The sequence below is a fragment of the Notamacropus eugenii genome, chromosome 2, assembly GCF_028372415.1.
Source record: "Notamacropus eugenii isolate mMacEug1 chromosome 2, mMacEug1.pri_v2, whole genome shotgun sequence".
Lineage (NCBI taxonomy): Eukaryota > Metazoa > Chordata > Mammalia > Diprotodontia > Macropodidae > Notamacropus > Notamacropus eugenii.
In genome coordinates, this window is record NC_092873.1 from 18,593,825 (window position 1) to 18,621,744 (window position 27,920).

A 27,920-nucleotide genomic window follows, 5' to 3' on the forward strand; every position below is an offset into this window, starting at 1 on the left:
AGCCCAAGATCCCCAGCACTTTCTTGGTTGCAGTAATGCACTGGGATCTCTCACTGAGCTTGCTGGTCACTAAAACCCACCGGACTTTTCCAGGGAAACTGTTGCCCAGTCATGTTTTCCCTATCCAATATGGACTTTTCTAAAGGCATGATGAGAATCTCCCCAGCTCACATTGTGAAAACTGGCTTACTGTCCCTGCCCTGAGGCCCACCCAGTCCCATCCAACCCCCAAGAGGTTATGGTTTCAGGTGTCTGTGCTTCTCACATCCCCAACTTTCCAGGCTGCCCAGGAACCGAAGGGAAGGAGATTGGATCTGAGGGTTCTAAGGCCCTTCCCTGGGTTCTCCCCTCCCTGTTTCCTTTCTGAGGGTGGGGCTTATGAGTGCCTTCCCTGCCCACCACTGAGGTTGGTGGCTGGTTTCCTGGCCTCAGTCATCAATCTGATTGTTCTCATCTCACTTCTCAGACCGCTCCCTGGTTTCATGATGCTCCCCACTAAGCTCTCCTACCTTCTGGGGCTGCTGGCCATGGTGGGCCTTCCCTGGAACACCTACTCCGCTCTCGAACAGGTGAGCCCCCATGTGCTCTGTGGGCCTTCAATCAGCACCCAGATTTCTCTTACCATTGTATTCCAATTCAGATTCTGCTACTTGTCCATGCTGGACTGCAGACCTCTCCCCTGGTTCCTGGTCTGGGGTCCTTTGGCTCTTCCCTTCAGTCTTAGTATTCTGATGTCCCTCCCAGTTGTGTCACATCCCTTTGCCTTGTGTCCAGATGTAGTGTTACCATTTAGAGGTCCTGGATCTCCTAACTTCCTGTCTCCTACCCCTTCCCCCTGGGTTCTCTATCAAGGTCAGGAACTCCATTGAAAAGACAGTATTCATCCTAAGGGAGGTGAGGGTTGCTAGACCTGGGCTGTATCTCTGGCTCTGCCACTGCCTAGCTATGAGTCATTTTTTTTGCTCTGGGTCTCAATTTCTCCACATCCACAATGAGACTAAGCCCCTTTGCTGGTCTCTGGAGGCTCAGCCCAGATGGGCCCCTCTCCAGGGGCAGGCAGTGTGGTGACCCTCCAGATTCACTCTCCCTGCCCTGCCTGCAGAGTTTCCATGACCTGCCACCAGTCACCTGGGACATCGTGGAGCAATTCAAGGCCTTTCAAATCCAGTATAACAAGAGCTACCCAGATCCGGCAGGTGGGACTTCTTGTATTCCTTCATGACTGTGCATGTACATGCGTGTGGGTGTACACCAACAAATGTACATGCACAAATCAATGAATACAGCTAGCCATAAGAGACACGCATGTGTGGAATGTCTACACACGTGTGGGTGTGCGGATCTCTTCATGTGTGTGCTACAGTGTGGGGGCTTCTCCACAGCTGTCAGTTCCTTGGGTCCCCAGATCTCAGGGACTTTTTGCCTCTTCTAGCACTGGCCAGGAAGTCAGGAGAACCACATCCTCTTGCCTTTATTTTTTCTATTTGTAAGATGAGGAGTTTAGTTGAGGGTCGGGTCTCTAAGGTGCTCCCCAGCTCTGATATTTTGTGTACTACGTTCTAACCTAAGGTCTCCCCCTAGCTCTAACATTCCAAGTTTCATGTTCAGAGGTTCTGTATTGCTCCCAACATTCTCTCTAGCACAGAACCTCTTGCTCTAGGGCCCCCTCCAACCTTCCCATGATCAGGGACTACTTACCTGATCTGAGGTCAGCAAACACCCACCCCCAGGCCAGGAGGGATGCCCTCTCCCACTCCGACGGTGTGTGTGTGTGTGTGTGTGTGTGTGTGTGTGTGTGTGTGTATGTGTGTGTGTGTGTGTGTATGTATGATCACTGGAATTTCCATAGGTCTGTTAGGGAAGGTCTTTAGTGACCTGGGCCTCCTTGTAGGTGGTAGACCAAATCTTACTAGAATGGTTATTATGTGAATATGACCTCAGTATTAACCCCATTTTATAGATGAGCAAACTGAGTGTTAGAGAAGTGATGTCCTTCCATCCCTGTACCGCAGGAGCAGACCAGACAGTAAGGGACTGATGGGAGAGATGAGACCCCCCCTATGCATGAGGCTACAGCTCCTCTCACTGGGGCAGGGGTGGGGAGCAGTGCAGGTGGGCCTGTAGGGACAGTGCTTCAATGACCTTGGAGGAGGAGATACCCAAGGGCATCCACGGTGGGATAGGAGACAGAAGTTCCCGGCTGGGGGCAGAAGGAGGCCCAGTGCCTCTTCCTACCCACTTGTCTCTCAGGGCCCTCAAAATCCTCTCTGTAGAACAAAAGCGGCGCTTGGAGATCTTTGTTGACAACCTGGCCTGGGCCCAGCAGCTAACAAAGGAGCATGGGGGCATGGCCCAGTTTGGGGTGACCCAGTTCAGTGACCTCACAGGTAAGAGGGCCCCCACCAATCAGAATTGAATCATCTGTCAGACTCAGGCCCCAGGGGATGGCCAGCCAGAAGCTCCAAGGTCTGGAGCTGGAAGGTGCCTGGAGGAGTCTGGGTCAACCTTCTGCTCCATTTTAGAGATAATAAAACTTAGGCTCAGGGAGGGTGTGACTTGCCTACTATAAATGCCAGAGCACGAATTTGGACTGAGGTTTTCCTGACTCCAAGTCTAGCATTCTGTCCAGGTCTTGCCCTGGGGAGCTTTTGGTCCCCTAGACCCACTTCCTATCATCCCCCATACCAAATTTTTCAAGATTAAAATCCCCAGTCCTCCAGAATCTGCTATGATCTCTACTGAGAAGCACATGGAGATTACTGTCTGTGTTTTATAACTGAGGAAACTGAGGCCCAGAGATGGGAAAGAACTTGTCCAGGAACACGCAGATGGAGGCAGTAATGTGGTGTAAGCCTGGAGTCAGGAAGACCTGGGCTCAAACCTAACCTCAGACACTCACTAGCTGTGAGCTGGGGCGGGCGTTTCACCCTGCTTGCCTCAGTTCCATAATCTACAAAATGAACTTCGGAAGAAAATGGCAAACCACTCCAATATATCTGCCCCCAAACCCTAAATGGGGTCCCAGAGAGTCAGACGTGATTGAACAACACCCAGCAGGGAGGTAGAGGCAAAGCTAGGAGTAGAAACCAAAGATCCGTTCTTCCTGTCTGGATCTCTCTCCTTCCCCCCTCCTTTCATCCTTTTTTTTTCTCCTTCCCTTCCTTCCTCTCTTTTCCTTTCTTTCTCTCTCTATCCCAAGCTCCAACTTCAATACACCTTGCCACAGTGTTTCACGTGGCCAAGCCTCCTCCTTATTACAAACAAACTCCTTGTCTGGACCCACGATAAGAAGGATGACACAGGAAGCAGGGTCCTATGTAGCTGCGCTCACAGCCCAACCAAGCAAGTATTGATAAAGGCTACCTGCCTAATTTTGAGACCAAAGAAGGCATCTCTTGGTCCTAAGTGATATTTTGCTTCCTTTGAGAAACACAATTGCCTCAATTCTGCAATGATTTTATGTTTGCTGGAAACAGTGGGGTGCAGTGGAAAGAATGGTGAACTTGGAGTCATCACTTACCCTGCAGGGGCCTCAATTTTATCATCTGTGGAATGGCAGGATTGGACTGGATGCTTCTACATTTATGGTCTATTGGCATTGAAGTTACTTTTTGGGATAAGATCAAAGAGCTCTTTCCAGGAGATGCTGTTCTTTTCTGTTTGAAAGAAGGGCATTTGGGAATAAGGAAGCTTAGTGTAATGGAGAGGGTGTGGACACCTGAGTCCTACAATTCTAGAGTCCTTATTGGGCCCCATCACCAAATAAGCTGTGACTTCAGGCAGTGCCTTCTCCCCAGAAGCAGTTTATATAAAATTAGAGGCAAGGTGACCCCCTAAGGGCTAACACTGTGACTAGAAATGGAAAAGGCCAGTGGTGTATGAGGTCAGGGTCTTTGGGTCTATGGTCACTGAGGCCCTCATTTGTCTGCACAGAGGAGGAATTTCGCCAGCTTTACCAACCATGGTGGCCCAGCAGCTCAGATCCCAGGCTGAAGATGGAAAAGCACTCAAGATTGCAGAGACTAAGGACTCGTTCCTGTGACTGGAGGAAGGCAGGAGTCCTCAACCCTGTGAGAGATCAGGTACCAGCTGCCACCTTCATTTCACCCCTATCATCCTAGATAACTTTTGTGTGCGCCTACCCATCCCCAGCCAGATCATCTTACTAACCCTAATTCTTGAACAAAAGCTATCTCCCAGCCCTTTCCCTGGCACCCTCAAAGAAGCAGATGCTTCTCATAAAAAACTCTCCTCTCCTTCTGGATGGACAGAGGGATGCAGAGAGCAGGGATGGGGAAACCAGCTAGGTCAAAAATTGACCTCTCCCCACAGAAAACTTGCAACTGCTGTTGGGCCATTTCAGCCGTGGAAAACGTCGAGGCTTTGTGGGCCATCCAGTACCATAAGAACGTTGTGCTCTCTGTGCAAGGTATGGGGGGCTGCTGCTTGTGTATGGGAGCATCCATGCAGGACAGGGCCACCCTCTGTGGCATCAGTGTGTGAGATGAGTGGGCATGTTGGAGCCTGTGAAGAGCCACCTATGCAGGCTCCCAGTAACCCTGGCTTTCTCCCAAGATTCTGTCCTGGGCTCCCTTCTCTTCCTTCTGTGCTGTTTCATTTGGTGACCACATCAGCTCCATAATGGCCAAGCAGATGGTTCCCAGATCTGCATTCTGCTCTAATCTCTCCTGGTTACCATCACCAATTTCCTGCTTGGCATTCCCAACTGGATGTCCCTTCAGCATCTCACACAGAGCATATCTTCTCCCCAGGATGCACTCCTCCTCCCACCACTCAACCAGAGGTGCAACCTTAGAGCCATCCTCAACTCTTCTCTCTCCCACATTCCTTAGCTGTTCTGACAAATTAATGAGCACCTACTCAGTGCTCTCCAGTAGCTTACATTCAACTAGGGGGAAGGAGAAAGAAGAAATATTACATGTCCATAGGTAATCAAATACAGAATATACATATAAAGATGTCCAGTGTGATGGGGGAAGAAGCCCCTGAGGGGAGCTAGAGTTTCCAAGAACTAGGGTTAAGGAGGTATGGACATCTAGGCATGAGGTATGGCCTATGCAAAGGTACAAAGATGGGAGATTGAATTTTGCATCCTTCCTCAAATTATTATTTATACCTGTATGTACAACATGTCCCTCCATGAGCTTGTAGAGGGCAGCTACTATTTTTGTCTTTGTATTTCTGTGTGTAGCACATAGTAGCTTAAATGCTTTTTGGATTGGAACATGGAATAAAGGAAAGAGGGCTGGGACTGGATTTGGGAAATTGAGGCTTGGATCCTGGACCTTAGCCGGTCATCCACTACTCCTCACCCACCCACAACAGGACAATCTTCACTCCCACCACCTGCCTCAGGAGGCATCCTGAGCAGCTCCTGGTAAACCACAGAAGGCTGTAGAAACAATGATAATCAGTGAGGAAGCCCAGGGCCAAGCACCATGGCCTCCAGGGGCCCCTGAAAGCTTAAGCAGAAAGCTCCAGAGTCAAGATCCGGCCCCCTCCTCTTACTGATGAGGTAGCCATCTAAAAAGGTCACACAGGCAGCAAACAAGGAAACCACTTCCTGCGCTGCCCTGGCACCAGCCATGTGGACGTTGTTGAGTGGTCTTGGTTTAGTACCTTGAGCTGAGTCTTGGGGATCTCTGAACCCTGCCTGGTCCAAGGTGATGGGGGATTCTTAGCAGGTCCAGGCTTTGGGTGTCCAGAGGGGATGCACGTGGAAAGTGAGACTGGGCAGTGCATGTGTCTAATCGAGGTCCCCTCTCCCCACAGAGGTGCTGGACTGTAACCGTTGTGGACACAGCTGTGAGGGTGGCTTCGTTTGGGATGCCTTCATAACTATCCTCAACCAAAGTATGTGCATACCCAACCCTTTGGGCCCAAAAGCTTCGCCCCCAGGACAGAGGCCCAGACCCAGGAGAGGACTCCTTGGGTCTGTTTCTGGCATGATGCCAGGACCTTAGGGGTGTGGGGAGGAGGTCACGGGTGGGGGCCTCTGACTCTCCTTCCTCCCAACTAGGTGGCCTGGCCAAGGAGAGGGATTATCCCTACAGGGCCCAGCTCTCCCACAATGGTTGTCAGAAGAGAAAGAAAGAGGCCTGGATCCACGATTTCTTAGTGCTGCCCAGGGAGGAAAACTGTAGGTGCCTGGGCCCCTGAATCTGAATCCTGCCAAAGCCAGGACTCACTGGAGCTGGGCTCCAACACGATTACTGGCCCCCACTCCCGTTGGGAAGAGCCAGAGAGGCTGCTAGGACCCAACATCAGATTGCCTCCTGGTGCCAGTTAGCCCAGTGACCTTGAGTCTGTCCCTTCCCCTTGAGCAGACCTAGCGCCCATGTATACAGCAGAGATAATCCCTCCCTCCTTTGAAAAAGTGAATTCTTAGCCTATTCTAACACACCAGGCAGGCTTCAGCAGAATCAGCTGCTCCCTCTGGTCTGGGAGACAGCCCCCCTGCAGCACAGCCTCACTTCTGAAAGCATTTGTGAGTAGTGAGTGTGAGAAGTGTGAACCTGGAGTCCTAGCTCAGGGTGGCTCCATCCTTGTCCCAGCTTCATGACCAGGGGAGGGGGAGGGAAACTAAGGAAGGCAGGAAATGCAACTCAGGGTGGGGTTTTGGGGGGGGGCCGCAGAAACCTCAGAGTCAAAGGCTAGGGCAGCTCTTAAGAGTCTACTGTGACCTTGGATACCACCTCCCCTTCGGTAGAAATGAGGGCATCTATGGGCCCTCCCCCGACCCCACTCTAGGAGGCTAACACTTGTCTTTCCCATAGACATGGCTCAGCATTTGGTAGAAAAGGGACCCATCACGGTGACCATCAATATGAAACTCTTACAGGTGGGGATGGGGGAAGGTTGCCCAGAGGCTGGCTACTAGATTCTTGACCCTTCAATGGCTCACTATATTCTACTCCCTTTCTCATAAGAACTACCAAAAAGGAGTAATCAAACCAGACCGCAATTGTGATCCTCAACACGTGGACCACAGCGTGCTGCTAGTGGGCTTCGGCCACAGTAAGTGTCTGGGGGAACTGGGGGTGGGGCTTTAGCCTTAGCTGAGTCCCCCCCATCGCTCTGGCTTCTCATCTTCCTTGCAGTCCACAACTTTACCTACTGGACCCTAAAAAACTCCTGGGGCAGCAACTGGGGTGAAAAGGTGAGGCTCAAAGGGGACAAGGGAGAAGGGGTAATGAAGGGCAGCTGAGCCTGGTTCCCCTAGTCTTCAGCTCGACCCCCACCCCTCTCTGCCAGGGCTACTTCCGGCTTCATCGAGGGAGTAACGCCTGTGGCATCACCAAGTACCCAGTCACCGCTCTGGTGGCAGGCCAAAGCCAAGGGCGACGGATACGCTGCAACGGCTAGACTCCAGCCCCTCCCTCCCCAAAGTAGTCTGTGCTTCATACTCAATAAAGCTGTTTGGCCACAGTCTCCAAAATGAACTGACAAGTGGAGGGGGGAGGGGGAAGCTCACTGAGAAAGGAGGAGCTGGAATGAGCCTTGGAAGAAGACAACACAGGCGTTCCCCAGCCAGCTGCTCCAGTGCCCACCAGAATGCGCTTGCCAGCCAGGGTCTCTGCCTGAAGGCCTCCAAGTGGGGCAGGGGTCTCCCTCTGCTCTAGGGGCCAGCCCCAAAGGGTATGTGTGTGTGAGGGGGTCATCTCCCCATCCCTAGAAGTTCCTTGCCAGCCAAAACTGGCCACACACTCTACTGCTGACTCACATTGTGCTTGCAGTCCACTATGACCCCCAGATGCTCTTCAGGACAAAATGCATGACTTTCCCATCTCAAGCTTGTGAAGTTGAGTTGTGCCCTTGTGTAAGACTGCGCAGGCAGCCTGGTGGTGCAGCGTGCCAAGTGCTGGGCCTCAAGACCTGGGTTCAGACTTGACCTCAGACATTTACTAGCTGTGTGACTTTGGGCAGGTCAGTTTTACCTCAGTTTCCTCATCAGAACAAGTGGGATAATAGCCCCCACCTCCGAGCATCAAACGATGCCCCTAGTACACTGTAGCACTGTAGGATCAGCACTGGATTTCCTCACCAAGTGCTCAGGCCCGTCAGGAGCCTCTCAGACCCTACCCTCTCTTGTGCAGTGTTCTGCTTCTCAGCACAGAGAAGCATGTCATCTGGACCTTTGCTAAGGCACTTCACTGCATACCTGCCAGGCAGACGCTGGCCATTAAGGACTCTGAGTCCAGCCTCATCCTGAAACCCCCTGTCATGGTCTAATCCAGACATTCTTCCCCTGGGGTCCATAGAGAGATTTTGGGCAGGGAGGGGTATCTTTGAACTTAGATGGGAAAGAAACCATTTCTTTTCACTAACCTCTAACTGAAATATGGCCTTTTCTTCCATTGTGAATTTGAAAAACAAAAGCCAAGACCCTGAGAAGGGGTCCCTGAGATTCCCCCAGCCCACCTGTGGGGACCACAGCACAGAATGAGGCAAAGAACCCCTGTTCCAATCCCGATCTCCCACTCTTCTCCACAAGAGTAGGGCCAGATGCTTCATAAGGAGCTTTGCTGCTGGCTAAGTGAACTCAGCCTTCCCCCCACTGAACAGATGAGAGGGCCTCAACATGGCTCATCGGGGCAGCTAGGCGGGGCCATGGGGCACAGAGCACCAGATCTGGAGTCAGGAGGACCTGAATGCAAATCTTGCCTCAGACAACTCCTAGCTGTTTGATCCTGGGCAAGTCACTTCACCCTGTCTGCCTCAATTTCCTCAGCTATAAAATGAGCTGGAGAAGGAAATGACAAACCACTCCAGTATCTCTGCCAAGAAAACCCCCAATGAGGTCACAAGAATCAGATGCAACTGAGACAACTAACAGAACAGCTTAGAACGTGGCACCAGGGATGGGGAGACCCTTGAGCCCAGAACACAGGACCCAGCATCAGAGCTCAAAGGGGCCTCAGAGGTGATTTTGTTCAACCTTGAGTCAGCAGAAGAAGTGGGGGCATCAGACTCTCTCAATCCTGACTGAAGGATACTTTCAGGAGTCCTCCCTGCCCCCACGACTTCCAGGATCCTGTTTCAGGCCCAAGAATTACCCCTGGTCAGACTCCCCACAGTCAGAGCTCGCCCCAGGTCTGCCCATTTATTATCAGCACAAAGAAGGAATGTTGCCCAAATGGCCCAGGGAGCTGGGGAGCAGGGGGATCATGGGCTGAGCTCCTCATACACAGGGCAGAAGAAGCCTGGGCCTGAGGTCAAAAGTTAAGCCCCCTTCCCTGGGTCTGGGCTCCCACCTGCCAACAGGGGATACGATGGGCAGGTATTGTGGGGCTGGCGTCAGGGGCTGAGCTGCCCTCTCTGGGCCCGGGTTCACCCTCCACAGGGCAGGAAGGGCCCAGATAAGGAACCACCGAGCAGGTGCCTGGAGTGGTGCTGTCCTGCAAGGCAGCTGTGGGGCCCCTCAATCATGGTACATGCGTAGGAGGCAGCTCCGGAGAGTGACCATGTAACGATCCCAGAGGGCCTGGTGCCTGCCAGTGGAGAAAGGAGATGCTAGAAAGGGCCTGGGCTAACACACAGAGTGACCCTCTGGGACCCAGAGCCCACATGTACCCTACCAGGTTACTGGGGCTGAGGGATGGGGGGAGAGGGCAAGGGGCCTCACCGAAAGCTGTCCAGAGAGTGGACTGAAGCTGAATACTGGTTCAGGAAGAGCCGGACGTCATTCAGTGGCCACCGGTCGGAGCGGCATGGTTCTATAAACTTTGGGAAGACAGGAGGGCCCAGCTTTGCTCTCCCTTCCCAGCAACCCTATCTTTTCAGCCCCAAGTCAGAGTTGAGACAGGCAGGATGGGACAAGAAGAGAAGGCAAAAGGGAGCTGGACGTAACAGTGAAAGGCAGGTGTTGGGGGCAGACCTAGGGCAGAAAGATTCCCACCTTCTCAACGAGGTCCACAAACAGGTCCCGCACATCCTTGGTGTGGGTTAGCTTGGAGGCGATGTTGACCAGCCCTCGGGACAGGTTCTGTGGGGCCAGGAAGCCAGGAGTCCTGGAGTCTGTCCCTCTCACCCCAGGGACCCCAGAATCCCAGAGCAGGGGGACCCCCCTTCTACAGGCACCACCCTGGGCTCTGACAGGATCAGCAGCAGCATCTGCTGCAGAGTCACTACAAGAAACCAGGGTTCGGGTGGCCGAGCTGAGGATGGCAGATGGAGGATTTGGCAAAAGCTCCAGCCTGGGCCCTGGTCCTGACACTCAGGAAGGCTGCTCCCCTCTCTGGGCCTCTGAAGAGACAGCAGGGTGGGGGCCAGGCCCTTCCAGAGGACTCAGGATCCCTTACGGTCTGCAGGTTGGGGACGGACCTTGAAGCTGGCTTCCATTTCTGGAAAGACGCTAAGTTTCCCTCGGAGAGCAGTGCACACCAAGCTGTGAGGAAGAGAGAAGTAGTCAATCCTGGGCCCTGGGTCCTTCCTCCTGGGCCCTGACTCTTTTCGTCTCCAGCCCCAGCCACCTCTTATGGAGATCAAGAAGGTCCTTGTCAGCCACCAGCACCTTGAGCTCCTTCAGATCCTGGAGAAATTCCTTGTCCAGGTCTACGTCCATGTCATCCACCTGAGAGTCTGCAGAGGGGTCCCCAGGGAGGAGGGAGAGACCCCAGTGAGGCCTGGGCGCTGGCTACAGACTGCCACATCTGGCCAGAGCCTGGAGAGGAAGGGGCCTCAAGCAGAGAAAAGCAGCCTGGCTGGCTGAGAAGCCCTTGCCAGGGAGGATGTCATTTATAAGCTGGGGGACCATAGTACAGTAGACCTGGAGTCAGGAAGGCCTGGGCTCTGCCTCAGACAATGACTGACAGCATGACCTTGGATTTATCCCTTAACTGAGTCTCTCAGAAAATGAGAGGTTAGATATGAAAGTCCCCAGGGACCCCCTCCCCGCCCCAGCACTAAATCAATGATCCTGTGACTCAGTTTTCCCCCAGGGAAGGATAGATATGCTTGGCTGTACCTGCTCTGAGTCTTACAGTAAGTACTTTCTGCATTAATCTGCCAGACAGAAGTTAGCACTCATTTGAGCCTTGGGAGATTAGGTGGGACTAAAAGCCAGGAACCCATTGTTGGGGGCGGGGAGCTGCTCACCCACAGCACCGGGTGTCCAGTTCTGAATCATCAGTTCAGCACAGAAGGCTAAGTCCCCAAAAGTCAAATACTGAAGCTTTTTCTTGCCCGTCTCAAAGCGGTTGTTAGCGAAGAAAACCACAGCAGCGTAGTCCCTAGAGGGAGCCCGGGCTCTTAGCCAATCTCCAGACCCCTGGGGCCAAGCCCTCTCAATCCCCCACACCCCTCACCTGGCCAGCCGGTCAGAGAGGAGGAAATGCTGCTGGATGTTGCCAGCCAGGGAGCCCCGCATTTCCTCCACCACCTTGAACACTCGCTTGAAGTTGTCAAACTGTGGGGTAGAAAGTGGCAGGGAGGCTGAGGTAGGAGGACTAGGGTCACTGTCCCAAGAGAAAATACATTATCAGCAGCGCCTAAGGCAGGCCAGCCCATGGAACCTGGAAGCTCAGCTTCATAACCCACTTCAAGTTTCATCTTCTGGTGCCAAGTTCACAATGATCAGTCAGTTTTCTTCTGTCTTTTTTTTTTTAAATCAAATTAACCAATGGTTTATCTGTTTTACTGACTTTTTCATAAAACCATCTACTAGGTTTTTAAAAATCAATTCAATGGTTTTCTTCTTTTGAATTTTATTCATCTCTCCTTCGGTTTTCAGGACATCCAGTCTGGTGTTTAATTGGGAATTTTCTTTGTCTTTTCCTAGTTTTTTCTTTACCCAACTTGGTGATCTGCTCGACTCCCTAAGTGCACTGTTTTGGGATAGCTTTGAGGAGAGAGGGGGTCACAGGGCTGTCTTCAAGGATGGGAGGGATGCACAGGAGAGAAAAGGGAAATCCATGCCCAATGGCCACCCAGACACCGGGCCTGAGAGGGGGTGGGCCCTGACCTGTCTCCGGCAGCTCTTCAGGGTCACCCCTGTCTTGGCACTGATGTCATCCAAGTCCTTCTTGGTGCCCTTGGACAGCTTCTTTCCCAGCACCTCCCGGACAAAGGCCTCATCAAAGGTGTAGTACCTGGGGGAGGGAAGGGGGGCACAGGATGGAGAAGGGGAGAAACCAAAGGGGAAGAGGAAGGGGCTTCTGACCACAGGACCAAGAAGCTGACCATGGGCAAAGCTAATTGTAGGGGGGTAGGCCGTGACTTTATGGGGAGACCGGGTCTGGCAGGGGGCAGAGCCTTGGCTGCTGCGGGGCAGCAGGGGGAGGGGCCTGGGGCAGGGGAGGGCGGGACCCAGGGGCAGCAGGGGGCGGGGCCTCGAGCCAGGGGAGGGCGGGACCCAGGGGCAGCAGGGGGCGGAGCCCCGCAGCCGGGGGCGGGGCCTCGGGGCCCCCACCTCTCGATGAGCAGGGCCTGCCTGGACGGCGGGATCTGGAAGACAAGCTGGTGCAGCAGCTTGGGCGGCGTGTGCAGGAGGCGCTCGAGCATGTGGAACGTGCGGTAGTGGTCCATGGTGTCGCTCTGTAGCACGCCCGCCGTGGCCCCCGTCTGCTCCAAGATGCCCGAACGCACCCGCAGCCCCACGGCATCGCTCACTGGGGACGAGAGGCGGCCATGGAGGCAGGCAGGGGGAGGGGGAGGGGCGCGCCCCGCCCCCACTCCCGCCCCCGCCCAGCCTCGCGTCCCCGCTCGCGCCCCCGCCCGCACCCGAGTATCCGTCCAGCCAGAGTCGATACACGTCCTCGTCGATGAGGGTCGTGTTCCCCACGAAGATGTCCAGCTCGTTGGTCATGGCGGAGCCGGGCGCCCGGACACCCACCGGACCACACTGAACTCAATCCGGCCCGACCCCGGAGCAGCCACCGCTTCCGGGTGCAGCCAGGCCTCGGCTCCCGCACTCGCAGCGAACCACGGACCACTTCCGGTGCGGAGGGGCGGTGGCTGCGGGTCCTGGGGAGGGGCCGGGGCCAGGCCACGCCCCTAGCTGGGCGGTGGCCCCTCCCTATTTCCTCTTCGGCCCCGCCCAATCCTCAGAGCCACCCGCAGCCCTGCGGCTCAGAAGCAAGGGGAAATCCCGGCGCTGGAGACTTCCCCGCCCTCTCCGCAGCTATTCCTTCCCCACCTCCGACCCACAGCTCCATATTTCATACTCCTCTCCTCCTCCCCTTTACTAATTTCCCCTCCCTCAGCTCCCCCACCTCCTCCTCCTTTCCTGTCCCCCCCATCCACAGCTCCTAATTCCATCCCCCTCTCCCTTTTTCCCTTCACAGCTTTCCGATCTCCCATCTCACAGCTCCCCATTCCTTGTCTCCATGCTCTTTCCCAACTTCCCCTCCTCTAGCTCCTTCTCCTTTCCCACCTGCCATCCCACAGATCCCCTATTCTGTATACCTCTTCTCTTTACCAATCTCCCCTTCCTCCTTCCACAGCTCCTCATCCCTACATCCCATAGCTCTTCCTTCCATTTCTCCATCCCCTTTGTCAATCTCCCCTTTCCTCTTCCACGACTTTCTCATCCCCCATCCTCCAGCTCCTCATGCCATATCCTTCTCCCTTTACCAATCCCTCCTCCCCCTTTCCAAAGCTCATCCTCCTTCCCCATCCCCCACCGCCAGTTCTCATTCCATATTCCTTCCCCTTTATCAGTCTCCCCCATCCCGCCCCTTTCCCTATCTCCCCATCCCTTCGCCTTCCCACAACATCACCTTTATTAAATCAGTAAGTCAATTAAAAAAAATTTATTAAGAAAAATGCATCAAGCACCTACTGCCCGTCGGGCATTTCAGATACAAAGACAAACAGTGGAAACAGCTCTTACCCTAGGAGAGTTTCTTTTCCTGGGAAAAGTAGATAACAATCTAGCCCTTGTTATTGCTAGAGAATGGGGGAAGGAAGGAGGACCAGCCAGGGAGAAGAGCCTAGGTGAGAGGTGATGGGCCTGTGGCGATTGAAAGGGATGGAGGTGAGGAGGAAGGGCATTCCAGACTCAGGGCCTCTGGAAAGGCACAGTTTCTCCTCACTCCTCTCCCAGCTCCACCTCCCCCATCCTCCTCTTCTCTCCCCACCTTTCTTTCCTCTCTCTACCTCCTCTTCATCAGTCTTCAGCCCCCCACCCTAATCTCTTCTTCATCCCTTTTCTTCTCACTATCCTCCATTGGGGTCCCCTCTCCCCTGGCCATAGCATTTATCCCTAAGCCCTACCGTCTTCCATCTGTCCCTCTGCCCATCTTCATCCCTCCTTTCCCCCTCCCTCCAGTTGGCCTCATCACTCTCCCCACTTCTCAATCCTCCTTCCTCTCTCTGCTCCAGTCTGGTGAGGAATCTTACAGCAATCCTGGGCACCTCAGTCTCTCCAGTCCACTCCAGGCTTAACAGTTCCTAGCTTGGAGCTTCGGGACTAGGTTGCCCATTCAGGGCCAGTGGCTAGAGCGAAAGGACCAGCCACTAAGAGAGGAAAAGTGAGACCTGAAGAAGAAAGGGAGATGTAGGGGCCTGGGATGCTTGTGTTCTACTGGAGGGTCCCCGCAGGGTGAAAGTGATGATAGGGTGGGACTCTAAACAGGTGGGTTCAGGGTTCAGACAAGCCATGGGGCAGGCAGACCCTGTAAGGACAGCGCTTGGGGGAAGGCCCAGGGACTCCTAGGTCTAGAGGTCAGGAAGATATAGGACTGTGTTTTAGAGAAGGTCCAAGGTCAGGGGAGATGAGGACAGCACCCCAGGCTTTGAGAGCACAGGAACACCTGGATGCCAAGGCAGACCACTGAGGACCTGGAGGGCAGGCTCCGAGTGCTCAGAACTCTAGAGAAAGAAAGCTAGATTAGAAGCCCCAGGAGAATTGGCTCAGGCAGAGGTGGGATAACAATGCCCAGGGATAGGTACTGGGACGTCTGGGTTCTAGGGAAGAGAAGATGGGAGCCCTTTGAGGACACGAGCTCAGACTTCTGGGTCCAGGGTTCAGGTAAAGGTTAAGACAGTAACCTGGGGCAGCCTCTGGGAGTCCTTTGAGGGCAGTGAGCTGGGACACCTAAGTCCTGGATTCTGTCAGAGAAGAGAAGATAATCCTCTCCTCATCCCCGCAGGCACACGGGACAGCCAGGGTTCTGGGGAAGCTCAGACAGGAGTCCTTTGAGGATAAGACCCTGAGACTACTTGATCCCAGGTTCAGGCAGAGATAAGAGGCTAGCCCCTCAGGGCAGGCACCGGGACGCCTGGGTTCAGGGGAAGATCAGATGGGAGCCCTTTCAGGACAGGAGTTCAGACCTCTGGGTTCAGGGTTCAGGAGGAGATGAAGTTAGCCCCCCAGGGCAGGTACCAGGACTCTTGGGTTCTGGAGAAGATCAGATGGGAGCCCTTTGATGACACGAGCTCAGGCTTCCAAGTCCAGGGTTCAGGTGGAGGTTAGGACAGTACTCTAGGGCAGGCTCTGAGAGTCCTTTTGAGGACAGGGAGCCAGGACACCTGAGTTCTGGATTCTGTCAGAGATGGGAAGATGATCCTCTCCCCATCCCCCCAGGCACTGGGACGCCAGGGTTCTGGGGAAGCTCGGACGGGAGTCCTTTGAGGATAAGACCTTGAAACTACTTGATCCCAGATTCAGACAGAGATAGAAGGCTTGTCCCTCAGGGCAGGCACCGGGACGCCTGGGTTCAGGGGAAGATCAGATGGGAGCCCTTTGAGGACTTGAGGACGGGAGTTCAGACCTCTGGGTCCAGGATTCAGGCCGAGATAGGAGGCTAGCCCCCCAAGGCTAACACCAGGACCCCTGGGTTCTGGGGAAGAGGAGATGGGAGTCCTTGGAGGACCGGGAGCTGGGACACCTGAGTCCCGGATTCTATCAGAGATGGGAGGAGAGTTCCTTCCCTACCGCCGCAGCCATGGGAATGCCACGGTTCTGTAGAAACTCAGGTGGGGACCCTGTGAGGACTGGGAAGTCAGTCGTCCGGGTCCAAGGTTGTGAAGCGGAGCAGAAAGGACCCTTCTCCCAGCCGGGGTCCCCCTCCCTTCCCCTCCGGGGCCGGCGCCAGGCCTGAGCATCCCTGGGCGGGGCCCCCCTCCCCGGGCTGCACCGCGGTCCGGCCCCATTGGCCGCGTCCCCGTGACGTCGGGGGGCCCCGCCCCGGGCCGCCCGCTCGCCCCCGGGCCCCCATTCTCGCCGCTGCTGCCGCCGCCGCCGCCGCTCCCTCGGCCTCGGGGCCGCTTCTGCCTCGGCCTGGGCCCGGGCCGCCTCCGCGCCCCTGCCCCGCTCGGCCGGCCCGGGGGGCAGCGGGCCGGGGGGGATGCGCCAGCGGGCGCCCGGCCGGGGGCCATGGAGGGCGGCGAGGCGGCGGGCGGCCCGGGGCGGCCGCTGAGCGACGCGGAGCTGGCGGCGCTGCCCAAGGAGGAGCTGGTGCGGCGGCTGCGGCAGGAGGAGGCGGAGAAGCTGGCGGCGCTGGTGCAGCGCGGCCGCCTCATGCAGGAGGTCAACCGGCAGCTGCAGGGCCACCTGGGCGAGATCCGCGAGCTCAAGCAGGTCAACCGGCGGCTGCAGGACGAGAACCGCGAGCTGCGCGACCTCTGCTGCTTCCTAGACCACGAGCGCCAGAAGGGCCGCCGCGTGGCCCGCGAGTGGCAGCTTTTCGGGGCGCACGCGTCCCGGGCCGTGCGCGACGAGCTGGCCGGCTGCTGGCAGAAGCTGGCGCAGCTCGAGGGCCGCCAGGACGAGCTGCTGCGCGAGAACCTGGCGCTCAAGGAGCTCTGCCTGGCGCTCGAGGAGGAGTGGGGCCCGCGGCCGGGCGCTGGGCCCGGGCCCGGGGCCGCCTCTGCCGCAGCGGCCGCGGCAGCAGCGGGAGCAGCAGCAGCAGCTGAGGCCGGGGCCGAGCCCGCGGGAGGCGCAGGAGGCCCCGGCCCCGACGGGCCGGGCGGCCCGGGGCCGGAGCTGGGGCTGCCCCCGTGCGGGGCCCGGGACGTGGGAGACGGCAGCTCGAGCACGGGCAGCGTGGGCAGCCCGGACCAGCTGCACCTGACCTGCTCTCCGGACGACTGAGTGGGCCCCCTGGGCCGGGTCCCTGCCGAGCCCCAGCTCTGTCCAGCCTGGACGCGCCCTTGCCCTTGGACAATAAAACTTGGAGAGATCCCAGCCCACGGGCCTGGACCGTGCGTCTGTCTGGGGACCCAGAGGCGACTGGGGAGGGGAGGTGGGGAGCCAGACCCCTGCGGAGACTGGGGTGGCTTCCCTCAAGGCCCAGCCGCGGCCCCTTTATGTAGAGGAAGGAGCAGGAACCTGAGTGGCTTGTGCTTAGAGATAGCTGAAGACGGAGTGGGGTGACAGCGACCGGGAATTTGTGAGGAAGCAAATCTTTGGTGGACCCCCAAGGTCTCGGGCTCAGAGAGGGTCTGGAGAATTCCAAAGCAAAACTAGGCCCAGATCCAGACCCTGAGGAGGAGCCCCCACCCTATCCAGGCTCCTTCCTGCCCGGTCCAGGATGTTTCTGGCTAAGACAATGGGGCAGGAAGCAGGTGGTGAGGTTTAAGGTCCAGATAAAGAGGAACCCGAAGTGAGCCCCGCCTCTCTGGGACTTCAGAACTGGCCAACGGGCAGGATACCTTGGGGCCTGGCAGGCAGACCCCTGGGATTAGAGGGGGGAGTGATTGTGGGGCACTGCTCCTCTTCCCCCTTCCCCCATTCCCAAGCTTCCTGGCATCTTTGAAAGTACTGAGGAATCAGGAGACTTGGGTCCTATGCCTGGCTTAGCCACAAACTAGCCACCTAACATGGGCTCCTCTTTTGCTCTCAGTTTCTCTCTTTTTAAAATGACGTTTGATTGAATGATGCCTCAGATTCATTCCAGCTCTGACATTGTGTGGTCTGTGTTCCAAGGTCACTCCCTGCTCTGACATTTTGATTCTTAGCTCCCTCCCTGCTCTGACATCCTCTGTTCCATATTGTAAGGACTCTGGCATTCTGTGTTCTAAGATCCTTCCCCTGCTTGCACAGCCTTTGGTTCCATGCGCTCAGATTCCCAGGTCCCAGAGAGACATCATCCAAAGCCAGCCTTCAGTCCTTTTATTCCATTTGGCCAATTTGTATAAAAATAGTCTCTTTAGGAAAATAAATAGCAGCTGCTCAGGAAAAGGAGCAGGTTCCATGTGGGGGATTGTGGGGAGCCTCTCTGAGCTCCGAGGGCCAGGGGCCACTCCAGCCCATCAAGGAGGCCTGGGAGCCCTTCTTCCAGAAGTAGGGCCTGCCCATTGAGAAAAGAAGGGCAGCAGATCAAGGTGGGGGAGGGGGGGCTCCACATCCCCTACCAGGCCCAGAAGGGGTCTTGTGTTTAGTGTTCTATTGGACACCTGGAGCTAGCTACAAGGGAGAAAGTTGGTCCCAGGTGGAGCTAAGTTGGGAGGCAGTGATAGCTCAGAAAGGGGTTACCTAGTAGAAAAATTAGCAACAAGTTCCAAAGAACAGGAATGCAGGCAGCTTGGCCCTGGAGCCTGGAGCTGTGTGTCAGGGGAGGGGAGCAGTCCCAAGAGCTCCAGCAACAGTTAGAGTTCCTGCACACAGTAGGCACTTCAATGTTCCTTGCCTTGAATAGGATCAGTCTCAGTCTGAGCCCTGGGACTTGGCTGGAGAGTCTCTGCGGTCCCCAAAGTGCTCAGAATATGCTAGGACAAGGGATATGCAGACAAGATGCCCAGGATGGAGATGGGGCCAAACAGGAAGGGGGTGGCCTGGGCTGGCTGGATCAGGGTAAAGGTGACTTGAGCTCTTGGAGGGCCAGAAGGCTTGGACTCAGAGAGCCAGAAGTGTGGGAGAGCCCAGGGGATCCGAGCTGGGGTCCCCGCTGCTGCTGCTGCTCCGACGATGGGCAGAGGAACAGGGCTCTGGGGTCCCTGGGTAGGTGAAGACTAGACTGGGAGTAAAAGGGGTCAGGGAGGGGGTGGTCATGAGAGTGGGCGTGTGCAGAGCCTCAGGCTCCAGAACTGGACCAGGGGAGAGGGAGATCTGGGGCCTGCGACGGAGAGGAGCTGTATCACTGCCTGAGGCCCTCTCTGGGGGCTCGGCCTCTTCCTCTGACTCGTTGGGGACTTTGCATACAGGCCGGTGAGCCTCCAGAACCAGCTCCAGCCTCTCCTTCTGCTTTTGAAGGTCCTCAATCTCTTTCTGTAGCTCTGACTTCTCTCCTTCCAGTTTATCTGTCTCCTGTGAGAAGAGGGAGGAGGCTGAGATGAGTCATCAGAAGCAGGGCAGCAGCAGAGGGATGCTAGCACCTACCCCATAACCTTCCTTCTTTAGCCTGGTCCTCTTGGAGCCATGAGTCTCACCAAAGCCTCGAGGCTCTCGATCAGTGCAGATTACAGTGCTCATCAGGCTCCCAAAGGGGGAGGTTCATGGGATCACAGGACTTAGGAATTATTTAGACCAACCCTGTCAGTTTACAGAGGAGGAAACTGAGGCTTCGAGAGATTTAGTGTTTTGCCTAAGGCCACCCAGCTGCTGAGTGATAAAGGTAGAATTCCATTTGGTATCCAGATTCCCTCACTGGGATTACTCCATTCAATAAATATTAAGTTGGGGCAGCCAGGTGGCACGGTAGATAAAACAGTGACTCCGGAGTCAGGAGGACCCAAGTTCAGACACTTAACACTTACTAGCTGTGCAACCTTGGGCAAGTCACTTAACCCTGATTGCCTGGACAAAACAAAAAAACAACAAAAGATGAGTAAACGTTAAGTACTGGGAGAGACCAAGTTTGGAGGGTACATAGTCTCTGCCCCCATGGAGGCCAAGAGGGAATAACATAAATACAGATGTCATTTAATATTGTGTATGAGTGCAAAACAATGTCCTTGGAGATCAGAAGGGAAAGCAGTGGGGGAGAGAGGGGAAGGCAGGTAGTAAAATAGAGCCCTGGACATTTTGTCAAGAAGTTCTGAGTTCAAACCCAACCTCAGATATTTACTAGCTGTGTGACCCTGGGCAAGTCATTTAACCATTGACTGCCTCAGTTTCCTCATCTTTAAAATGGGGATAATAACACCTATCTCTAATATTTGTAAGGTGCTTTGAAACCTTTGAGCATTATACAAATACAAGTAGAAGATAATTATTTAAAAGTCTCACTGTGGCAGGTAGTATTTTTCTTTACCTGGAGAGAATTTCAAGCAGGGGGACCAGCCTAAGCAGAAGCTAAGAAGTGAGACAGGCATCGACAGGGTGGAGCAAGTAGTTTAGTTTGTCTCAAGAATAGAATAAGAGGCAAATAGGGTAACATTTGGTTGCTAAGTTAGGGTAGAAGGCCTTAAATGCCAGGTAAGGATCTGACTTTTACTTAGAGGGCAATAGGGAGCCACTGAAGGTTCTGGAGCCTTCACTATTATTGACTCTCGCTAGGTCCAAACAAATAATAATAGCTTCTCCAGTGTTCCAAAGATTGACAAAATACTTTTCATCACTACAATCCAAGCTTCCAAGGTAGGTAGTACAAATATTATCACTCAGAAGGGGAGAGTCAGGGGCCATAGTTAGCCTCAGTACCTGCATTCAGGCCTTCAGACCGCCCCCCCATATCCCATCTAACCCCCCCACCCCCTGGCTCTGAGAGCCTTTGCCCCAGGGCCTGATGGGACCCCCTCCTCTCACTTACTGCCTGCAGGAAGTCAGTCAGCTCCTTCCTCCGGTTCCGGCATTTAGCGGCTGCCAACTTGTTTCTTTCCCGCCTGACCCTCCTCCTCTCCTCCTCCTCAGGACTTATCTACAAGGGGTCAGAGGAGAAGAGAAGGATGAAAACCATCATGAGTGGGAGGTGCTGCCCTGTGGCAGGGAAAGGGGAGGAGGAGGAACCATCCATCCCTTACACACACCCTGGGAAGAGCAGCCCAGAGTCAAGGGGTTAGGGAATCACTGAATTTGAGCTGAAAGGAACCTCAGAGGCTCTGGAGGCCAGAGTCACATGCTCAGTTCTGGAAATTATTGTTTCCAAAGGACATTGGCCAAGATTGTCCTGGGAGGACAATCAGGATAACAAAGGGCTTTGAATCCGCACCATCTGAGGACTGGGTGAAGGAACTGGCCAGAAAATGCAAAGACTCAGGTTGTCCAAGGTCACTCTGCCAGATGCTCAGGTGTTTGAAGAAGGATTAGATTGGTTCTGTTCGCCCCAAAGGACTGAACCAAGAGCACTGGGGGGCATCATGTAGCCAATTCCATCTTCCTCTCCATTCTCCTTATATAACAGTCACACCATTCACCCAGTCCTGCAGGCTGGCTGGTCACTTGTCAGGGAGCTTAGAGGCAGGATCCTTGTTGCTGATGGGATGGATAAGGCTCCCTTCCATCTCCTAGATCCCTCGACAGCCCAACTCCCCGCTCCTTTGAAGATGAGCAACCCAAAACTCAGAAAGACTAAATGACTTGCTTTGTATCACACACACAAAGAAGTCAGAAATGGGATTAGAACCCTCTAACTTCAGATCCAGCGTTGTCCCCTGCTCCTCACTTTCCAACCAGGACAAGACCTCCCAAAGGGACTGACTGAAAGGGGGTCCTCACTCTCCCAAAATAAAGGACTCTCAAGCTATGGAGATCAAGCAACCCACATGCATTTATTAAGCGCATCGCATGTCCTGGTCACTTGTGCCAGGGCACCGCTGGGCATCCAAAGACAGCCTCTGCCCCTTAAGGAACTGGTGCAGATCTTTGCTTAGGAGCAGAGACCAGGGCTAGAGTGCTTTGTCCTGGGCCCTAGGATTCAGAAGTGGAAGAGAACTTGGAGTTCCTGTGGTCCAAATCCCTCACTTTAGGAATGAGGAAACCAAGACACAGGGAGGGCTAGTGATTTGCTCCAGATCACATAGGAAGTAAGTAAGAGAGCTGACCCAGGGGCTCTTTCTCCTCTCACTCCTGGGGAAAGGCAGCAGGGGCACAAGAAATTACTCCCAGAAAAGGCAGCTGATTCCAAGGAGCAAACCCAGCGCCCTAGTCCCTTATTCTCCTGTGCCTCTGTTTCCTTCACTGTAAAAGGAAGGGATTAGACCTGCTGGCTGAGGAGCCTTCTGCTCTAGATTTAGGAGCCCATGAAAAGGAGGCAGAGTTCAGAGGATTTAGGACTGGAAGGGTCCCCAGAGTCCAACCCCTCATTTTTCAGAGGAGGAAATTGAAGCCATTGATTCACATTTCTATAGGACCTGCTTTAACACAAGCCAGTGAGAGGTGTGGTGGAAGAACTGGTCCCATTTTGCAGAAGCTGAGGCCACAGAAGGGACCCAGTAGGTTAGTGTCAGACAGCTGCTATGGGGTGGATGAGCTAAAATCCTTGGCCGCTCTCATTCCTAAGAGGGAGCCCAGGTGGGAAACAAGTCTCTGCCAGTGTGTAGTCTAGGCTCCAAGCAGCTGACTTTGGGGAGCCAGAAACCACCTTCCGGTCCCGAGCTGGGCGGGGAAGGGTCTTTCACCTGTTCGCTGTGCCTCCTCCGCACCCCAGGCGGGGGCCCCACAGCACGAATGACCCCAGGGCGGCCCTGGAGACCATAGGGCTGGTACGGGAGAGGCCTGGGGTAGTTGCCACCGGGTCCCAAGTATCGGGGCTGTGTCATCCACTGAAATTCCTGGCTGCTGCTGACCGCGTTGAGGGTGGGGACGAAATGGAACTTCTAGAGGAGGAGAAACAAAAGAAGCGGCAGGTCAAGGAAAAGCTCAGCTCAGGAAGACACCGGGAAAGTGACCGGTTGCAGAGAGGGGGGCTGCTTAGGCCAACCTTAGGCGGCCCACAGAACTCCAGCTCCAAGCGAAGATGGAGGACCAGGCTCCGAGGCTGCGGCTGGCTCCAGGGAGGGACAACCTCAGCTAAAGGAGTACTGCCACCTCCCTCCCAACTCCAGCACCAGGCTAGCGGGGCAGGCCCTCCCGAGAGGGTTGGCGAAGGGATCTGAGGGACTGGGAGCTGGGGAGCAGGTTCCAGCTGCAGGGAGGCGGGGGCACAGGAATGACCTCCGGACCCCGAAGCCTGGCTTTAGCGAATGGAAGAAGCTAGTGGTGAGGGGGGTGGGCGTGGAAGAGGCTAGGGAGAGCGAGGATGGGTAGAGCCCAGGGCTGTGGGTCAGGAGGGGCTGGGACCCCATCCGGGAAGCCGTGCCCAGGCTTGTTCAAGATCAGTCTCCTCCGGGCTGGGGCGGCCTCCGTGACCCCGGTTCCGTCCCCTGAGGGACTCTGGAGTCGGCAACTTCCTTTTCCCTGGGCACCCAAAGGAGGCGGCATCGCGGACAGGAGCGCCTCTGGGGGCCAGGAAGGGAGGGGCGCCCCTCGCACGCCCCCCCTCCCACCACGGGTGACTCAGCTGCCTGTGACTCGGCACTTAGGGCCCTCGGCCGGCTAGCTCCCCACGCGGGACACGTGCTCGCCTGGCCCTGGTTCCGCAGGAAATGGGCACCTGCCCAGGATCCCTTGGGTCCTGGGGGACAGAGCACCGACTCTCGCACCCACCTACCCAGGCTCCGGAGTCCCGTACTCAATGACTAGTGGGGAGAAGTGTCCGGCCAGGATCCCAGGCTACGCCCCCTCGCCAGCTCAATCCTGGGGACGCTATAAGCTCAGAGAGGGATTAATTTCTCCTCAGCCTCATCCTTTGGGAGGGACGTAAAGCCGAAAGTCCCGAAATGAATCGGACCTCAAGAATCTGATTCCCCATATCCCCGCTCCAGGTCAGGGTGAGCGGAGGCCAGGGCCCGCTTCGGCCCGGATAACTGAAGTGTGGAGACAGGGAATAGCGGGCTGGGAGAAAGAGGAATGGAGGTGGGGGAGGAAGAGGAGGAGGAGCAGAGCCCGGGACTAGAGGGTCGATCAGGGTACAGACCACAGGCGTCCAGCGAGGGAACGCTGGGTCTGGGGGTCCAGTGGAGGTAGTAAGACCTGGCCAGTTGCCCGCGCGGGCACTCTAAACAGAGAGGCCCCAGTGAGTTCCATTGCCCCGCAACAGAGATCCTCGACTGAGGCTGAGCCCAGCACTAGCCCGGGAGAGCAGAGGCCAGGCCCTGGTCTCTATGTAGTCCCCATCTCCATCCTGGTCTCGTGATCTCCTTCAGGGAGCTTATATTCTCCCAGTCGGCCCGCCAGCCTCTCAGCCCGTCCCGAGTGGCTCCGGGCCCCAAGTGCACCGTCCTGGCTCCCAGGTCCTCCTCACCTGCTGGCCCGACGTGGTGGGTGGCTGCTGAGGAGCGCCGTAGGAGCCGCCCCCGGAGCTGGGCCCAGCTTCCCCGAAATCTCGGAACATGTCTTCGCTAGTAGAGTGGGTCCCAGGCTTCCCGGACTCCCCGCGTCCCTACTCGGATCTGACTCACTTGTTGCTCCGCCGCCTCCTTTGCTTTTTTATGAATGAACATTTTTATGGAACGAACCATTTTTGTCTTGGGGGGAAGATCACTATCCACCTTCTCGACTTTCACTTCCAAAAACAAGAGTCCATTCTGAATTCCGCTGTTTTATACTCTGTCTCTGCGCTTACATAACTCTATCCTCTTCTTTTCAGAAAAAATTCAGGTCCGTGCTCCTTAGAGCCAACAGTCCGCACTCCTCCCCTGGGAGCCACATAGAATGGTACGGCCTAAGGATCGATGACGTAGATGCCCATATATGGGGCAACTTCCTACGCCACGCCTGAGCTTAGTAAAGGATTCCCCCGACGCCAGACATCGCCGCAGGTTCTAGGGCACCTGGGCTCCTCCTCCTGACGCCCAGAGGGCTGCGGGGCCAGGCCCAGGGGAGGCTGGCAGCCCCGCTTACCCGCGGCCTCGCGTTGCGAGGGGCAAGGAGACTGAATTCTATTTCTCCCTCCTTTTTATCTAGCGCCAACTGTGTGCCAGACGGTCCGGATACTGGGCCCAACGTGAAGCAGCCCTTGCCCTCCGAGAACTTAGGTGCTACCGCGCACTTATCGGCCGGGACCCACAGGGCCGAGGAGCCTTCGGTGCCGGAGAGCCTCTGTGGAGCTCGCTGATGGATTGATTTGGGGGGAGAGCTGAGAGCTCGGAAAGTAACGGGTTTCAGGGTCCTGCCTTCAGCGACCTTACGTTCTTTTCAGAGGGGAAGGAGAGACTGACGGGGAAGAAGGGGGGCCGGGGCTTCCCAGAGGATGTCACCTGAGCTGATCCGAGAAGGAAGAGAAGGCTTTGGAGAGGCGGAGAATGGGAGGGGAGGGGGGAGATGAAGTGTGGAATCTGGGGAGCAGCTCCCAAAATGCGGATCAAGAGGTGGGGGCTCCGAAGTCAGCGGAGTGTCACTGAGCCCGTCAATTCACTTTTCTGAATCTCAGTTGCCACCTCTGTGAAAACGGGTTAATAATACGGCCCACCTTCCGGGGTGCTTGTAGGAAAACTGCTCATCCATTCAACACTCTCTTATTAAACACTTACTATGTGCTAAGTGCTGGGGATACAAAAAGAGGCGGACTGTCCCTGCCCCGTGGGAGCTCCCAACCTAAGGGTGAAGAGCACGTGCAAACAAATACCCCTACGAGATAAATAGGAAGTAATTAAAAGGGTGAAAGCGCTGGGATTAAGAGGCGTTAGGGAAGGTTTCCTCTAAAAGGTAGGATATGGGAGGGCAGTAGCCAGAGCAGAGGAAGAGCCGTTCAGGTCTGGGGGGAGGAGCAGCCGGAGAGAATACCTGGAGCCGAGATGGAGGGTCTGGTTCATGGAACAGTCAGGAAGCTGGGGGGATCGGAGTGGATGTGAGGTGTAGAGAGGTGGGAGGGGGTCAGGTTAGGAAGGGCTTTAAAAATATTTAGAGTACTATAGGAATGGGAACTGGCTGGCCCTGAACTAGGGAGGTGGAAGCTAGGGAAGTGGGAGCCTGTCCACGCTTGGGAAAAAAATAAAGTGTAAGAGTTCAACTCAATTCATTTCCAATGCTCAAAGGTAAAGGGGAAGGGAGCAAAGAGATGCTCCACTCTGCCTTTCTGTGTATGTAAAATAAGAAGCAGACCCGAAAACCCCCTTTTCATCACCAGGGGGCTTCTACTATCGATTTAAATTGGTTTGTAGATTTAAAGTTTACAGAGGAGGAAACTGAGACCCAAGGTTAGTCAAGTCAACAAGGTTTTATTAAGCCCTTACTAGGTACTGAGTGCTGAGGCCACCAGTCTAACGGGTAGCCACTTGTCCAAGGTCACATAGGCAATAAATAGCAGAGTTGGGACTTGAACTCAGGTTTTCTGTCTCAAAATCCGGTGCTCTCTGTTTATTATGTCATCCTGCCCTACATAGTCTAAGAAGGATTCCCTTCCCCCCTCTTCATCCCTACAGGATGGACCAGCTAGGTGGCTCTGTGGCTAGAGCACTGGGTCTAGAGTCAGGAAGACCTGAGTTCAAAGTTGACCTCAGATACTTATTAGCTGAGTGACCCTAGGCATTTGCTTCAGTTTCCTCATCTGTAAAATGAGCTGGAGAGAAAAATGGCAAGCCACTCACTGAACTGGGTCTCCTCACACAGTCTCCTCAGGGGAGACTTGGCCCTGAATGACAAAGGTGCACATATTAGCATGAACCATGCCGGAGGTCAGCTGTCAGGAGATGCCACATTTCAGGGACAGAAGGACAGAAGCAGATGCATACTTCCGACGTGTGTGTGTCAGCACACATACAGACATGCTTCAACATACACATGCTGACACATACTTGGCTCGCTTACCTTTACTGAACCAGACCCAACTTCACTTCAAAGCCCTAGAAATGCACACCCAGACCCACCCCAACAGAGGCAGGACATTGTAGGGGAAAGATAAACAGACAAACAACCAGGAACCGAAGGTTCTAGCTCCACTTCTGTCATTGACTCACTGTGTCACCTTGGGAACTGTAGTAACTTTCCCCATCTGTAAAATAAGGGACTTGGACTGAATGGTTTTGAATGGTCCTCCCAGCTCTGTCATGCTCTAGTAAGTGTTCTAAGGAACCTCCTACCTAAGATCCCTCCCATCTCTAACATTGTGTTCTAGGGCCCCTTCTAGCTCTAACATACTATATTGTAAGTCCTTCCCACCTCTGATATTCTGTGTTCCTTGTCCCAAGGTCCCTTCCAGCTCTGATATTCTATGTCCTAAGGTCCCTCCTCACGCTGACATTTTATATTCTAAATCACCTGTCTGCTCTGATATTTTGTTCTATGTTCTAAGTCCCTTTCCTAGCACAGACATTCTCTATTCTAAGGTCACTCCCATTTATAACATTCTGTGTTCAAACATCTCTCCTAGCTCTGACATTCTATGTTCTCAGCTTTCTCCCAGCTGTAATAATCTTCCTTGATAGATTTCTGCAAGCTCCAACGTTCTGTGTTCTACAACAGAGTCCTCCAAGTTCTGACATTTTCTCATCTAAGATTCCCTCCCCACCCCCAACTCTGACATTTTATGTTCTAAGGCTCCTCTCAGTTCTGACATTCTTAATTCTAGATTCTAAGGTACTTCCAAGATCCAACATTCTCAGTTCTGAATTATAAGGGTGTTCCCAGGTCTGACTTCTGTGTTCTGAGGTCTCTCCTAGCTCTAACATTCTATGTTCTATGTTCTAAGAGCCCTTCCAGATCCAACAATCATTAGAATTCAGAGCATAGAAAATCAGAGTTGGGAGGTACATTAGAACATTGAATGTAGAGTTGGGAGGAGTCTTAGAACATAGAATGTCAGAGCTGGGAGGGACCCTAGTCAATCAATAACCATTTATTAAGTGTTTACTGTGTGCCAAGCAAAGAACTCCAACCCTAATTCTGAATGTCAGAACTCCAACCCTAATTCTGAATGTCAGAGATGGGAAAGACCTTAGATGATAGATTTTGTTTGTTTGTTTAATTTTTTTTTCTACATTTTAAGTTCTGAACTGCTTCCCTCCCTGTCTCCTCAGCCCATACTAGAGAAGGCACAGAT

General features: G+C 54.6%; 4 protein-coding genes across 6 annotated transcripts; 2 read left to right on the top strand and 2 right to left on the bottom strand.

The window, feature by feature from the left end:
- The first annotated feature begins 430 nt into the window (after positions 1-430).
- On the top strand, positions 431-7,452 carry CTSW (cathepsin W). Of its 3 annotated transcripts, XM_072639143.1 has the most exons (11): positions 432-569; positions 1,103-1,196; positions 2,274-2,387; positions 3,934-4,082; positions 4,333-4,429; positions 5,794-5,874; positions 6,041-6,160; positions 6,798-6,862; positions 6,951-7,038; positions 7,122-7,180; positions 7,276-7,452. In XM_072639143.1, the coding sequence occupies exons 1-11, from the start codon at positions 483-485 to the stop codon at positions 7,384-7,386; spliced, it is 1,065 nt and encodes a 354-aa protein (XP_072495244.1). In that variant the 5' UTR covers positions 432-482; the 3' UTR covers positions 7,387-7,452. The 3 variants fall into 3 exon arrangements, with proteins under 3 accessions (XP_072495245.1, XP_072495244.1, XP_072495246.1); XM_072639144.1 differs by lacking the exon at positions 5,794-5,874 and having other exon boundaries at positions 431-569; XM_072639145.1 differs by lacking the exon at positions 6,041-6,160.
- Positions 7,453-9,105: 1,653 nt separating this feature from the next.
- On the bottom strand, positions 9,106-12,990 carry FIBP (FGF1 intracellular binding protein). The gene is made up of 10 exons (XM_072639142.1): positions 12,742-12,990; positions 12,431-12,629; positions 11,984-12,110; positions 11,328-11,428; positions 11,119-11,252; positions 10,494-10,602; positions 10,345-10,408; positions 9,920-10,006; positions 9,647-9,744; positions 9,106-9,512 (listed from the first exon to the last, which is right to left on the bottom strand). The coding sequence occupies exons 1-10, from the start codon at positions 12,824-12,826 to the stop codon at positions 9,443-9,445; spliced, it is 1,074 nt and encodes a 357-aa protein (XP_072495243.1). The 5' UTR covers positions 12,827-12,990; the 3' UTR covers positions 9,106-9,442.
- A 3,302-nt stretch (positions 12,991-16,292) lies between these two features.
- CCDC85B (coiled-coil domain containing 85B) lies at positions 16,293-17,149 on the top strand. The gene has a single exon (XM_072639147.1). It carries the CDS (start codon positions 16,340-16,342, stop codon positions 17,054-17,056), a length of 717 nt encoding a protein of 238 aa, XP_072495248.1. The 5' UTR covers positions 16,293-16,339; the 3' UTR covers positions 17,057-17,149.
- Positions 17,150-18,061: 912 nt separating this feature from the next.
- On the bottom strand, positions 18,062-24,353 carry FOSL1 (FOS like 1, AP-1 transcription factor subunit). Its single transcript, XM_072639146.1, has 4 exons — positions 24,186-24,353; positions 22,462-22,659; positions 20,655-20,762; positions 18,062-19,210 (listed from the first exon to the last, which is right to left on the bottom strand). Exons 1-4 carry the CDS (start codon positions 24,273-24,275, stop codon positions 18,800-18,802), a joined length of 807 nt encoding a protein of 268 aa, XP_072495247.1. The 5' UTR covers positions 24,276-24,353; the 3' UTR covers positions 18,062-18,799.
- Between the last annotated feature and the right edge of the window lie 3,567 nt (positions 24,354-27,920).